At 41.6% G+C, this 13659-nt stretch overlaps 2 protein-coding genes and 1 pseudogene across 6 annotated transcripts in view; 1 reads left to right on the top strand and 2 right to left on the bottom strand.

Annotated features, from left to right (window-relative positions):
• The window catches only part of LOC148028291 (putative isoprenylcysteine alpha-carbonyl methylesterase ICMEL2), a 43057-nt gene that overhangs the window by 3722 nt on the left and 25676 nt on the right, over nt 1-13659 (bottom strand). The window lies entirely within an intron of this gene.
• On the top strand, nt 610-4962 carry LOC148028293 (uncharacterized). 4 transcript variants are annotated; one of them, XR_015692713.1, is made up of 4 exons: nt 610-3402; nt 3505-3985; nt 4084-4773; nt 4890-4962. XR_015692713.1 is itself a non-coding variant. In XM_087690101.1 (4 exons), exons 2-4 carry the CDS (start codon nt 3335-3337, stop codon nt 4318-4320), a joined length of 786 nt encoding a protein of 261 aa, XP_087546227.1. In that variant the 5' UTR covers nt 610-2295; nt 3244-3334; the 3' UTR covers nt 4321-4775. The 4 variants fall into 4 exon arrangements, 3 of the variants coding, with proteins under 3 accessions (XP_087546227.1, XP_087546228.1, XP_087546229.1); XM_087690101.1 differs by lacking the exon at nt 4890-4962 and having other exon boundaries at nt 610-2295; nt 3244-3402; nt 4084-4775; XM_087690102.1 differs by lacking the exon at nt 4890-4962 and having other exon boundaries at nt 610-2295; nt 3230-3402; nt 4084-4775.
• On the bottom strand, nt 10278-13268 carry LOC148028292 (uncharacterized; annotated as a pseudogene).

Genomic DNA, 13659 nt, shown 5'->3' with positions numbered 1-13659 from the left:
ATCATCCCCTCACATTAATTCTTTGAACCTTAGTGTACTCTTATATTGGCGAGCCTTTGTGATTAGACCACCTTGTATAAATAAAGGGATATCAGCTTAAAGGGTCCTAGGGGGTGAAAAGTGCATGCATGCAGGTGTGTGCACGCACACACATGAGACACACAATCTCTCATACATTGTATATACATTTGCATATGTATTGCACTATAGATGAAGAGAGAATGAAAACAAAGTCCAGTGTAAAAGCCTCCCCCTCATTTATGTTAGAGAGAGATCTTTTCAAGGAAAGTGGAGCTTCACCTCCTTTTAATGTCAAAAACAGACTTCATTCTTATCTACCTTCGTCGCTTAGTTTCTTCCGAGCTTTAGATTAGTGCTTCAGGTTTTATAGTGAGAGAAACGCATGACATATTCTTAGTCTTTAGTTTATCTCAATACAAAAGATATTTGGGAAACCTAACCTCACCCACCCAAGTTTGCAACCTTGAAGGAAAACGTAATGTTGGCCTCTCTCTCAGGTCCAACAACACATACTCACACACACCAACCCGCAATATGCGGAATCATGCCAACCCACAACACGAGGGCCATTGTAAGAGCTGTGGTGTGGTGGGGGTAACAGGAAGGCAACCAAAGAGTATAAAGTATCGCCCAGTTGCGCGAGGTGTTGTAGATGCTTACGAGTGTTTGCATCCTTAGAAGCGATCCCTCCTCTCATTCGTTAGCCTGCTATAGTTCGCTTAAAACCACCCTTCCGTGTTTGGTTTAGCGGTGCTTGTGGGGTTTCAACAAAACCCACTCCTCCTAATCCCTCTCTGTTCGACCCTATGGGAGCAGGGTTAATCCCCCTGCACTATCCCTGCTACACCTCGGCACGACACAGCCCTACGAGTGTCAAGTGTTTACATCAGCCAAAAGACACTGCTAGACTTAATTCAAAGAGCTGCGCATTAACTACAGAATTCGTTTACCATTTATGAGACACGTGTCAACCCTGCATGCAAGCTAGTACGAGACAGCAGGGGAGCAAGCGGCAGAGATGTGAAGGCGAGCACGAAGGGGATGATGTGATGGCTGAGTGGACCCGAACGGACTATCTGCATCCTGCAAAGTCTACAGATGTCGATATGCAGATCGTCGAGAAACCGCTTCTTGGGGACCAAAAGAAGGATAGCGAAGTGCACAAGGTATCTCTACCTGGGGCAAGAAACAGGGCGTACACAAGACTGCGATCTCCTTTACTCTTGCTGAGGTATGTCGATTTGGTCGAGACCGTCATGTATGTTTACTTTCTTGATCGGCCGCCCTCTGAAGAGGACTTCACCCCATGGTTCGAAAACACATTCCAAAGGTATGCAACTCTTGTCTGGTACAGAGTTTGCAAGGAAAGGCTTCTTCTGGTTATGGTGGCCTGGAATGTCGAGTGTGATTGGGTGTTCGCCTCGGCAGTTGGCTATGGGGAGCTTGGTATATGCCCTCCAATAGTGCTCCTACTTCTCTCTACTTCTCTGCGGAAGGGATTTAGCAACACGAATGTCCGGTTTGGACATCTTTTGTGGGTTGGCTTGGCTTCACACAGGTGGAGAAATTGGCCCAAACACTTGGTAAGTTTCTATACATTCCTTCGGTCGCACATCCATTAGGCAAGCCTAAACCAGTGAAACAGACATGCATCCTTTGGGATCACAGAAATGTGCCCCCGAAATACAGGAGATCACCGACCCACCCTCTAAGACTATATCGCTCGGGCATTCAATGAAGGGGAGAGTTGGGATCGACGGTTGAAAAGGCACCACGTGTCTCGAAGAGATTTGGGACGTTGATACGGACATCTGTGCACTTTATCGACGAGGCCAAAGTAAACTAGGCCCGAAAAGTAAACTAGGCAGAAAATCGGGCATTCACGAATGCAATGATTACCTCCTCGAACTGCCCACTGAGGAATTCGATGCTTCAGCCCACAGACGTCCCTCGAGGGTTTCCAGCACTCTATTTCATCCTGCAATCCCTGCTTGTGCCATTCTTCCTCCCACAGGACATTCCTTACAGATTGTCATTCCCTTCCTTTCCCTTCGCCCTCAATAGCCTCATCGTCAGTTACCAACACATGGACTGCCGGGTTGCATCAAGTCTTGTGAATGGAGCGATAATCAACTATTGGTCGTGCTTGGAAGCTTGATCAAGTCATCACAAGTTACAGTTACATCGGTTTCAACAGAACCTATTTTCAAGGCTGTATATTGCACATCACAGAGTGGACTCTAGTTCCGAAACATACATCAATCTGCATAGTCGGTACGTCTCTCCGCTTGGGCTATAAATCTAAATGCAATCAATAATATTTTTAGACAATCAGTGGAAGCTAGAACATAAGATCGCAACAATAGGGTCCCTTGCATATCTCCCCTATGGAGAACGAGGTATGATTGGAGTCCATGATGATGAAGCCATGGCGCAAGCCATCAGAGAGGATTAAAGTGAAGAGACAAAGGGGGGGGGGTGCGTCCTTGACTTTGAGTTCTTCTTCTTGTTTGTCACCGAATGTACGTATCGATTGGAGTTTCTTTCTATGCTTGACTTTAAGCTCTTGGTTTCTCATGTCGAATGCATGCATCTATGGAGTTTCTTCTTGGGGATATGTTCCTGGCAAATTATAACTGGAGGGATGGATTCCCCTTCTGCATTGTGTATGCAGCAAAGCTTTGTTTGATTAATAGGATTTTTGTAACTTCTAAATGTTACCTCTACCTATGAACAGCAAAGAGTGCTTTTTTATGAGACTGTCCAATGATGATGATTTTGCATGTTGTAGTACGTTGACCGCATGGAAGAGTTTTCAACCTCCTGCTTGTATTGTAGTCAGCTTGTTCTGTAATGGAAATCTTTCATGCTTGTCATGCGATGATGCTCAATAAAGTACTTGTTGTGGCCATGTTGTGATCATGGTATACTCATGCCATGATCATGCCATACCGTTTTTTGTTCTGTTTAAGGGATCCAACCATACCGTCTAGCCATAGTATGAGTTGTCTAAAAATCTTGTGCAATTTCCTTGTCCTGACATTGAGTCAAGCTGTAAAGCTAAATACAGGGTAACCTTTATAGCTATGAGGGACTATGTTTGGCTCTGCTAGTTGCTACCAAATCTTCATGTATTAAATGTCTGGATTTGTAAATGACAAACTTTTTATGCAGTTATTTATTTGTAATAAGACTTGGTTATGTCAAGCGAATATCTCGCAGGCAGCGATGACACATACACGCTCCCAAAAGAGATCAAATGAGGTTGCCTTCAAGGCTGAGTACGAATCTTTAGGAGCATTGACAACAAACCATGTCGATATCGGAGCATCCGATGATGTTGATGTGGATTACGACGGGGCTGCTACAAATACATGCACCGTAAGTTAATGATTTGACATTGAATTGTATTTTTTTCATTGCAGACATGAAATAGTTATTGTGCTTAGCACTTTGCTTGCCTTTGTGTTCTTTCCATTTCAGGAGCCTCTATACGAGGAGATTGTGTCCAAATGGTAGAGTGGCATGGCAGTGTCATGCTTGTCATGTCTGTCCGAGGAGACAAGTGAATGAGTTCAAAAGATTAAGGATGATACAACACTTGAAAAAAGAGCATGGCTTGCACGTAGACATTCCTCTACATAAGGTTAGTCGTCCTAGAACAGATGACACTGTCCATGCCAATTTTACAGAGTACTCTATCGATACCTCTATGCAACAGAGTCAGAAGCGCTTTTTCCAAAAGGAGAGAAAGTTTGAAATGGCAAGGAAGAAGTTTGAGTCTGCTACGCTTAAGAGGGCTGAATTTGCATGGGACTTGATCCCTGAAGATAAGAAGACTTCTATGGATATGGCTAGCTATATCTCACAATTTCTTAAGAAAGCCATGAGCAAATACATGGCTGAAACGTCCATCAAGTTGAAAAGAATTAAAGACAAAATAAATGAGCAATACGAGAAGCATGTAAGCCGTATTTCTTATTTTAATTGTTGTCTTCATCTTGTATTTATACACACACACACACACAATGAGTTTGTTTTATTCAATGCTTCTCAATATAGGCACGGAAAAAGGTACCTCATGGAGACCCAAAACTTGCAACTAGGGGTGTTGCTGAGGATGTTGATAATTATGAAGATGGTGATGATGGTGTAGTCGGCGACGATGACATAGCTAGACCTCATCTTAGAGATCTTACTAGCGATGGAAATGCACATGATGGAGACTATGACCCAAAATGGGCTCCTCAAGAACCTGGTCTCACATTAACTGAGAAGTGCATTATTCCACAGTTTTGAAGTGCTTCATCGGCCTTCCTGTCAACATTCAAAAGGTTTGAACCTTGAGTCACAAGCCCCATCGCCCCCACTGGTGAGTCTTGAGGTGGTTTTAATATTGTAATTCTTTCCTAATCAATGCTCATTTTATCTGTTGAAAGCTGTGTATTGATTTATGGGTAGCAAATACAACATGCCCCACAACAGAGGGGATTGAGATCCAGTGGCACTATTGAGCCACAATGTATAGGAGTGAGTCCCTTGCGAATGAGGGGCCAAATGGCTCGTTGCAGTTTTAGGGTTGATGGTATCTATTTTTTTTTTTATGTAATATTGTGTGATTTGTAGTGTTCTTAGTACCATGGTTCTGTATACAGGCTAGAGACAAGTGTACATATTGAGTTCAAATCCTTGAGATCATCCCTAGTGGATGAGATTGATACTACGCTGATACAATCCATTATTGGCTCAAAGGCATCCACTCAAACTCTCAATCTATTTGGTTTGTAAGCAAATTTTTTGCATGTCATAATATATTGTTATGTATACATTTGGGTATGTTGGTTTGGTAATTGAAGCTTCTTTTCCAGGTGGATGGAGCACACCTTATCATCGGAGATTCTTGAGAGGATGTGCTTCATTGATAGCTTATGGTACTCTGTTGTAAGTGGGGCATGTCCAAAATCACGAGTGTTGCTAAATTTATTTTTTGGTGTGGATGTATCAAGATTGACATTTGCTTTTTTGCCAGTTATCTTGAGGTAAACATTTGCATAGTTAAATTAGGGTTTTATTAATACCATTGTTATTGAATATACTCCATTGTTATTGAATATACTCTTTGACTTGGACATTTAAACATCGTTTTTGTTAATGCAAAAATCATTCGGTTTTGTATGCCTTTACAACCCTAAACTTAATAGGGTTTCACATTTAAAAGACAAAGACATAAGCCTCTTGTATTTTGACTCCCTTGCGTTGATCAAGACTCGCGAGTGTTTACCAATTGTACACCCTGCACTAGAGAGTCTTACGCGCTTTGCAACGAATATAGAGCTCAGTGATGTCTTGAAGAGGCCGCATGAGTTAGATCTAGTTGTATTTACTTGCCCTCAGCAACCCAATAGCATTGATTCTGGTTTCTATGTTATGGCCTACATGAAGCTTTTGATAGAGGAAGCACTACAAGACAATGTATCAAGGCATTGGGTAAGTGGTCTTTTTATAGCACATTATGTAAGTATAGCATATTTGTTGATGTGTTAAGATTGGTGGTATTTTTATTGTACAGCTTTCAAAATCTTGGTTCACTCATTCGACCGTAGAAGATTTAAAGAGAGGATTACAAGATTGGTACACCAATGTGCTGCAGATGGAGTACTGTAGCAAATACTAGTTATGATTGCTAGAAGTGTTTATTTTCTATAGTGGATTTTCATACCATTTTGTATGATCGTGCTAATGCTCATATGCCTTTAAGAACCCTTCCTAGTTTCTCATATTCATGCCACATACCTTGTACATATGGATTGTTTTGGCTAGTATTAAAATGACAATATCTCTTTTGCCTTTGCGTGGGCTGTTTTGATCTAGAGTTAGCATATGAGTTGTTTTGGCTAGTATTAAAATGACAATATTTCTTTCGCAATTGCATTAGGTTTTTAAATTTGATTTTAGCATACATTATATTCAATATTTAATTCATTTGTACTTCAAAGCACTTTTTGTTGTGTATAGAGTTTGTATAGATCTTGCAAATACATTATGTTCCATAACATTCAGTCAATCTAGATTTAGGGCTACAACATCTCAAAAAGGTAAGGATGTTTGCACATTGTTGTTGTTATATTAGCTAATTGTGGTTGTGCTCATATTGAAGCTTGACATTGTTGTGTTTGCAGGTGGATTATGTTGCTTGAATAGGGGTAGGGTATGTCAACAATGCTAGGGATCAGGAATGCTCTCATGGGGGTATGTCAACAACGCAGAGAATTCATCGAAGATGGTGGTTGGGGATTCTGAAAATTCTGAGGAATCAGACGAAGGATATCAGCCCTTTGATGTGGAAGAGGCTTCTAAATCTAAAGATGGGATCGACGATTGAAACGGTTCACATTGCAAAAGCATGCAAGGTGTTTAATAAACCATCCATTGGATATGTATGCTCATGGAATGCATTGATTGCAGGATATGTATGTAGCTAGAAGGCATATCTCCTGATTCTGCGACAATTATCTACACTTTGAAGGCTTGTGGCACCATAGAATCTCTAGAAACAAGCCACAAAGTACACTCAGAAATTTTGAAAAGAGGATTGGAAACAGAACTTTATGTCAGCAGTACTTTAGTAGATGTCTATCTGAAATGTGACTCACTAGCAGCAGCATGGGAGGCTTTTAACAGACTTCAAGTTCGAGATGTGGTCTCGTGGAATGCACTCATTCCAAGATATATGTTTGGTTGTGTTACAGGGCAGGATATGCTCATGGATCATGCTTGCGACGTCGATACTTGATACATACTTATGCCTCTTGGATGCTGAACATTTGGGAATGATGCCACATGACTTGGATATGCTTTTGGGGCTGATTTGAGCCACTACCTGCTCAGTTTTAGACAATGATTTCATGCTATTTACAGCAGAGTTGATTGTCCTTCTCAGTGGATATTTGATACCTATTGGTTACGTGCTATGCTTTGGGTGTTATGCATGTTGAATTGATGCTTCCCATGGATCGTACACACTCTGATATGCATTTGGGGACTGTTTGGGACTAAAATAGTGCTTCGCAGTTGTGACATTGGCTATGGTAATGTACTTACAAGTTTACATGAAGAGCTTAAAGATGCTTATGCCGTCTATGTCTCCCAACTGTGCTCTCTGGTTAATCGTGCTTCATGAATGGTTTGGGCTAATATTACAGGGCAGCACATGTCTGGTTGTGTTACATGCTCATGGATCATGCTTGTGAGGTGAATACTTGATGCATATGTATGCCTCTTGGAGACTGAACATTTGGGGATGATGCCACATGACTTGGATATGCTTTTGGGGTTGATTTGAGCCACTATCTGCTTAGTTTTGGACAGTGATTTCATGTTGTTTACAGCACGGCTGATCGTACTTCTCAGTGGATATTTAACGCCTATTGGTTACATGCTATGCTTTGGGTGTTATGCATGCAGTATTGATGCTTTCCATGGATCGTACACACTCTCACATGCATTTGGTGACTGTTTGGGACTGAAATAGTGCTTGGCAGTTGTGACCTTGGTTGTGGTAATGTACTTACAGGTTTACTTGAAGAGCTTGAAGATGCTTATGCGGTCTATGTCTCCTAACTCTGCTCTTCTGGTTGATCATGCTTCATGAATGGTTTGGGCTGATGTTGGAGCCTAGTCCTTGTGACTTTTCCCGTCCTAGTTGCAGCCTGTGCCTATTCTTGACAGCTTATGCCCTATGCCATTGCTTGATTACAGGCCTTCCTCATGGCAGGATCTTATGTCTTGGATGGATGCTATGTACTTGGTTGCCTTATGATGGATGTTTGGCTTCATGCCCAGCTACTTTGACGTGTGACATCACTATGCAATTATGGATGTTGGATGCCTTTTGGATTGTGCCGCTTGGACCTTGGATATGCTCAGGCATTATGCCTATTTGGACTTGGACCCTAGGATGTCTTGGATATATTGTAGCAATTGCTCCCTTGGCATCTTATCTTTCCCATCCAGTGGGAGCTATGTATTGGCACACCTGGCTTGGATTGCAAATTGATTTTATGAGCTTTATGGTTTGGTTGCAGATGAGCTTGGATGATGAGACCGTGGGCTTCCGCCCCTCGTCTATGCTCTTGTTGTCTTTGACATATGGATGCTTGTATAACTTTGGCACTTGGCAAGATATTTGGACACTGCCCATGCATAGTTTATTGACTTTGAGGACGCCTATGCCCTCTGCCCTCTCTTTTCACTGCCTATGGCAAGCCTATTGCTCTCTTGCAGGCTTAAGAGGGTCACTTACATGCTTGGATGCTTGTTACGTGCTCCATGCACCTGCCTATATGCAATGCTTACCTATGTGGGCTGAATTGATTTGGGTAATGCCTTGGATCCGATTACAGTCTTGCCAACCTATTGTCAGTGACAATGATATGCCTCTTTTTTATGGCTTGAGCCTTTGCTCATTTGGTTACGAGTATGGCAATTCTCCGAGGGCCTTGCGAGACAAATCAAGAAGATGCTTCAGCATACTTGTTATGGTAGATGTGTAATGCTATTGAAGATATAAAATGCCTTGGTTGTTTTCTAGGCCTTCCTAGACTTGGTTGGCTGACCAAGAGAGGACTGGAAAAAGAACATTTTGATGGTGGCAGATGCGGGTTGGTTGGAGAGTGAATGTCTATCTGAAATGTGGCTCCCTAGCAGAAGCATGGCACGCTTTTGACAGACTGCAAGTTCAAGATGTGGTCTTGTGGGATGCAATCATTGCACGATATACTGGACAAGGGAATGATACTGAAGCATAGAACTACTTACGACAAATGCAACTTGAAGGTGTGTTTGCAAATAGTGTTTCAGGCTTTGCTGAACATGGCTTTGATTTCAAGATATGTTGACCATGGCTTTGATTTGGAGACAAATCAAGAAGATGTTATGGTAGATATGTAATGCTAGCGGAGACAAATCAAGAAGATGCTTTTGCATACTTCTTTGTTGATGGCAAACATGTATGCATGTGCTGGAAGGTGGCTGGATGCAAACAGCTTTGACATGTTTTTTAGCATTTTTGCCTATATAGACAACCCCTTTGTACAGTGCAGTCAGCTCTCAATTTCAGTTTTCATCGTTTTTTCCTTTATGTTGTGTTCTTGCTATCAGATCTTTGCATCCTTGTTTCCATCATAGTATCAGAGCTTACCAAAAGGTGAACTATCACTGTTTGTGGGAGTGGAGTGTTGCATTCCAGACCTGTGTTTTTCGAGACAGAAGTCTTCTGGGTTGTTTACTTCTATAGTAGCTTTCAACACTTCCCAAGTGTGTGGCTCCTTTTCATGGCAGCAAATTGTAGTATTTTTGAAGTCTACAGTCTTTCCTAGTTTGTCATAGTCCCTTTCAAGGTGTTTGACAACCACCCATCCTATTTGAGGTTAACTTAGAGCAATCCAACACAAACGACTGCTATAGCAGTCAATAAGTGACGTTGCAGTTTGCAGCATTCTCCTTCTATATGGTTGCTTCTCTTCTTACCATCTTCTCTTACATGTGCTAGCCATTTATTTTCTTCAAAAGTTCTGCATGTAAGGTTCACTGCAGCATTCAATTGCCCCTTTTTGCTGAAAACGTGTGTTTTTAAGCAAAATCTACAAATTTCTCCCTCTATGAAGATCCCTTCCCCATTGATTCAATATCAAATGGATGGATGACAGGTACTCTATTTGCAAGAGATCTATCAAGCCCCACTGGAAGATGCACTAACATTGGAACATGCTTACAGACAAAATCATGGATCCATAGAATGATGTAGGAGCCCTCCAATAGTTAGAGATTGCAAATCAGCAACCATAATTGCCCTCATTAATGTTATTTTGGGGGTTTTCTTCAACAAGTAAACAGAAATTTGCCAAGTTCATTGAGTTCACTGAGTTGACAATGCTGATATGGTTTGACACCGGCATCCAATCAAGGGACTTGGTATGAATGTGATTCTGGTTCAGACTAAAACATGCTAAGTGCATGGGTGGCTATGTCAGACATGAGTACGCTTGATGGCATGCCTTCTGGACCTTATTGGACTATTTTGTCATACCAATGTGAGAAGCAAGCACTTTACAATTTTGATGTTATATGCTTGTTTGGAAAGAATATTCAGGAAATAAGCACCAAATTAATCTCTCTCTCCCTCCCTCTCTCTGTCTCTCTCTGTGTCTCTCCGGCTTTTGTAACTAATAGGTTCTCTCCCTCCCGCTCCCCCTGGCTCCCACAAGAGACTACCCTAACCACAATTACAGCAGTTTGACCAGCACCAAATTACAGCAATGGAATACAAACTATTAACGAGATGATTTGCATAAATCAAGAATCATTAACAACATGTTGCATATAGGTTCTAATCACCAAACTCAGAAGAAACTGCCTAGATAGCAGGAACAAGAATAGATTAAGCACATCAAATCGATACAAATTTTGTCTTTTTGGTAAGATAATAGTCATGGCTATACATTAGCTATCAATAGCAATTGGTATTTGGATGCAGTAATGTTTTCCAACACATGGCCATTTGAAAAAGACAAAGTAAGGTGTTGCTCATCATCTAGACCTGGTCCCATGGCAGAAGAGGTGACTGTGCATGAGAAGGTGTGGTCAGCATCGACTAATTGCACAACCCTCACAATGAGTTGGGCATGGGAACAATCAGGGGTGTGCCTTCAGGATAGTGGAAGTAAGGCATGGCATGTGTGGCAAGCCAATGTAACTAAAGGGTCCAACAACAATGTCTTGTTGTAGCAATGAGGGCAATAAATACGATGCCTATTTGGAAACCGCACACGACTTCTCCCTCTTTGGTGCTTGCGTCTCAAAACACCGGTCACACGTGCATGCTTGCCAAGTTGGCATAATGTGTCATTGATATCTTGTGCACTTGTATATGTTGCTTTCTTTCCATGCCCTAGTCTCGTTTGTGTGACATTTTCTTGTACTTGCCCTATGCCCCCTCTAATGGGCATATCAATTTCTTTTGGAGCCATTTGATTCAAAAGATTCTCTATTGATACTTGCAGTTGTCGAAGGGTTGCCTCCTTCACTTCTCTTGTACATGTTGGAAGTCCATCTTCAATCTTTCTAAGTATCCTATTCAATTCGGCAATGCAAGTACTTATGTCCCCATCAATACAATCCTCTTGACATGGATCAATTGGATCATCACACTTCAAAATAACATTGTCCTTTTGCATTATAGGCGCACCTTCCAAGGCATGTGCATTGTCTATGATGGGTAAAATGGAGTGAAGCTGTGGAAAATATAAGGCGAATGCCATATAAATGCTTGCATTTTGAAGACCAATCTGGGCATTCGCAATAGTTGGATTGCAAACTCACATTGTACCATTGAGAGAGAGTAGAAGTGCCTTGTATTTTGAATAACATTGAAAGCTCATTCATGACTTGAAGAGTTGATTGGTCTTTCTTATACCTTTGTAATATCATCTCCCCTACACCCAATCTAGATGTGTGGCTCTTACTTGTACCATTCATACTAAAACGAGCCGAGTCCGCTCCAAAAGGAAAACTTGAAAAAATTAATTGCACGGTCGTTGAACGTTAAAAAAGAGGAATAAGTGGGGATCAACATTTACCTATTTCTTGTTTTTGTTTGAAAAATTCAAGTAATGTTCCTCCCATACGAGTCCCTGTATGAGAGTCCCCCACAAGGGCACGAATCAAGTCCAAAATGGACCTATTTATTCTTGCATCCAAGAGAGTATACTTCACATATTGCCACAACCTCTCAACCAAATTTTTTGTATCCACATTTCCATGTTGGAAGAGACGACAAAACCTAGGCCATCTTCTTCGCCATATGCAAGTCTTTGCACACCATTCATTAGACACGTAGTGTTGCAAATTCAAATGGGAGGAGAATTGTTGCAATAACCCTTGATATTTCCCATCAAATTCTGTCTCTATAGAAGCATGCATCAAACTCGTCATTGAGCTATATATAACATCTCTCATGCCTTCTGAAACCTATACAAGCATGCCATAACAAAGAAATCATTGCTTCATTATGAGAGAGATCAATTCCATACCAAAAACAAAACTTGCATGATATTAAAATCACAAAGTCATACCTGTGGAAATAAGTTCTCCACCCATGCTTTTTTTAACATGAAACCAACATAAGAGAACATGCCAAGAAGTTTGTACTTGGCATCCTTGTTGATCTTTCTCGAAGCAATGTGGATCTTCACTAACGACCTTTGAGATTGCTTCAAGCTCTTGTGAACATTTGTCAATAACAATGGTTTTAGGACGAACACCATTCATTTTAGAGAATACCATCTTTAGTGTTAGTTCCAAAGCCAATCTCTCTTGACTTGTGCCAGGGTTATTTGTACATAACATAAGCCAAATAGGAATCCCATTGTTGAGCTAAAATATGCATTACTTGCTGATTAGCCTCTTAAACAGCCCCAAAACATACTAAAAATGCTCTTTTAGAGTAAAACCCTAAAACGGGGAGCGGTTCGAGAGAGTTCAGTGGAAACCCTAAAACGAGGAGCGGTTCGAGAGAGTTTAGTGGAAACCCTAATTTTTGGGGCACCCTTCAACATCTATAAATAGACAAGCTGCCCCCATTCAGCCATCATCCTTATTTGCAGGTTACACCAACCCACACACCCTCTACTGCTGTTAGCGCCCAGTTTCCAACCTGCAGCCCGCCTCCATCTACTATCCAGCCATCATCGACTGCAGCCACATTATTTTCAACCTGTCCATTGCTGTAGGCGACAACTCTCGGCTGCTAGCGACTACTCCAAACTGTCCCAAACTACTGTTCAGCTTGCTGTCCATCATCTTCAGGGTTAGCCAGCCTGCGTTTTCAGCATTGCAAGCCTTGACACTCTCAGACGCCGTTTCAGCCTACTATTTACAGCAGACTGTGCACAATTTCCAGCCTCCAATCGGTGGTACACTGCTGCGTTTACCAATTTCCAGCCTCTAGACTGCTACGTTTTGGTGACCAGTCTGCTGCCATTCACTATTCAGCACTTCTACACTCCGACTGGTGGTCACAGACTTGGGATCCGTCTTCGGTGGACGTCACACTCCGACATTGCTTTACCCTTGAACACATTGTACACTCTTACATTCATTTACAGCATTCATTCACTTCAGAGTTGTGTTCTCTCTCTCCCTTCTTCTATTTGTGTTTGACTTTTGAGTTTTGCGTTTAGGGTTTGAGTTATTGAGTTTTGTGTTTAGGGTTTGAGTTTTGCTCTTTGTGTCTGTGTCTGTGTCTGTCTCTTTGTGTTTCTGTCGTGGTCATACACTCTATGTCCTCAGTGCAAACCCTAGCAGTTTCGTTCGCACAATTACCATGTTGGTTTGGTAAAATGGCAGCATACAATGGAAGGCCAAGTACATTAGTTTTGAAAGTGCTATCAAGTGCCCATGCATTATGTGGGGAGAAGCGAACTGCCATTTCTAACATCCATTCATCTTGAATGATGAGAATGAATGGCCTATCCTTTTCATCTGATACATTTGGAGTATAAGGTTGTACATACAGCACTTGCATAAATGCATATGCAAGTATCTTATAGTGAGCACATTGGATATTTGTGATAACAATCT

The sequence above is a fragment of the Lygodium microphyllum genome, chromosome 12 (assembly GCF_053477565.2).
Source record: "Lygodium microphyllum isolate KBCC chromosome 12, Lygodium_microphyllum_v1.1.10, whole genome shotgun sequence".
NCBI lineage: Eukaryota > Viridiplantae > Streptophyta > Polypodiopsida > Schizaeales > Lygodiaceae > Lygodium > Lygodium microphyllum.
Note: the sequence above shows the minus strand (reverse complement) of the source record. Positions and strands in the feature narration are given on the sequence as shown.

What these genes read in the sequence shown, in the direction of transcription:
- LOC148028293 (XM_087690101.1), top strand. Translation starts at nt 3,335, where the DNA reads ATGTCGATATCGGAGCATCCGATGATGTTGATGTGGATTACGACGGGG. An exon ending in CTGCTACAAATACATGCACC is followed by an intron (nt 3,403 to 3,504) that starts GTAAGTTAATGA and finishes TTTCCATTTCAG; the next exon opens with GAGCCTCTATACGAGGAGAT. An exon ending in ATGAGCAATACGAGAAGCAT is followed by an intron (nt 3,986 to 4,083) that starts GTAAGCCGTATT and finishes TTCTCAATATAG; the next exon opens with GCACGGAAAAAGGTACCTCA.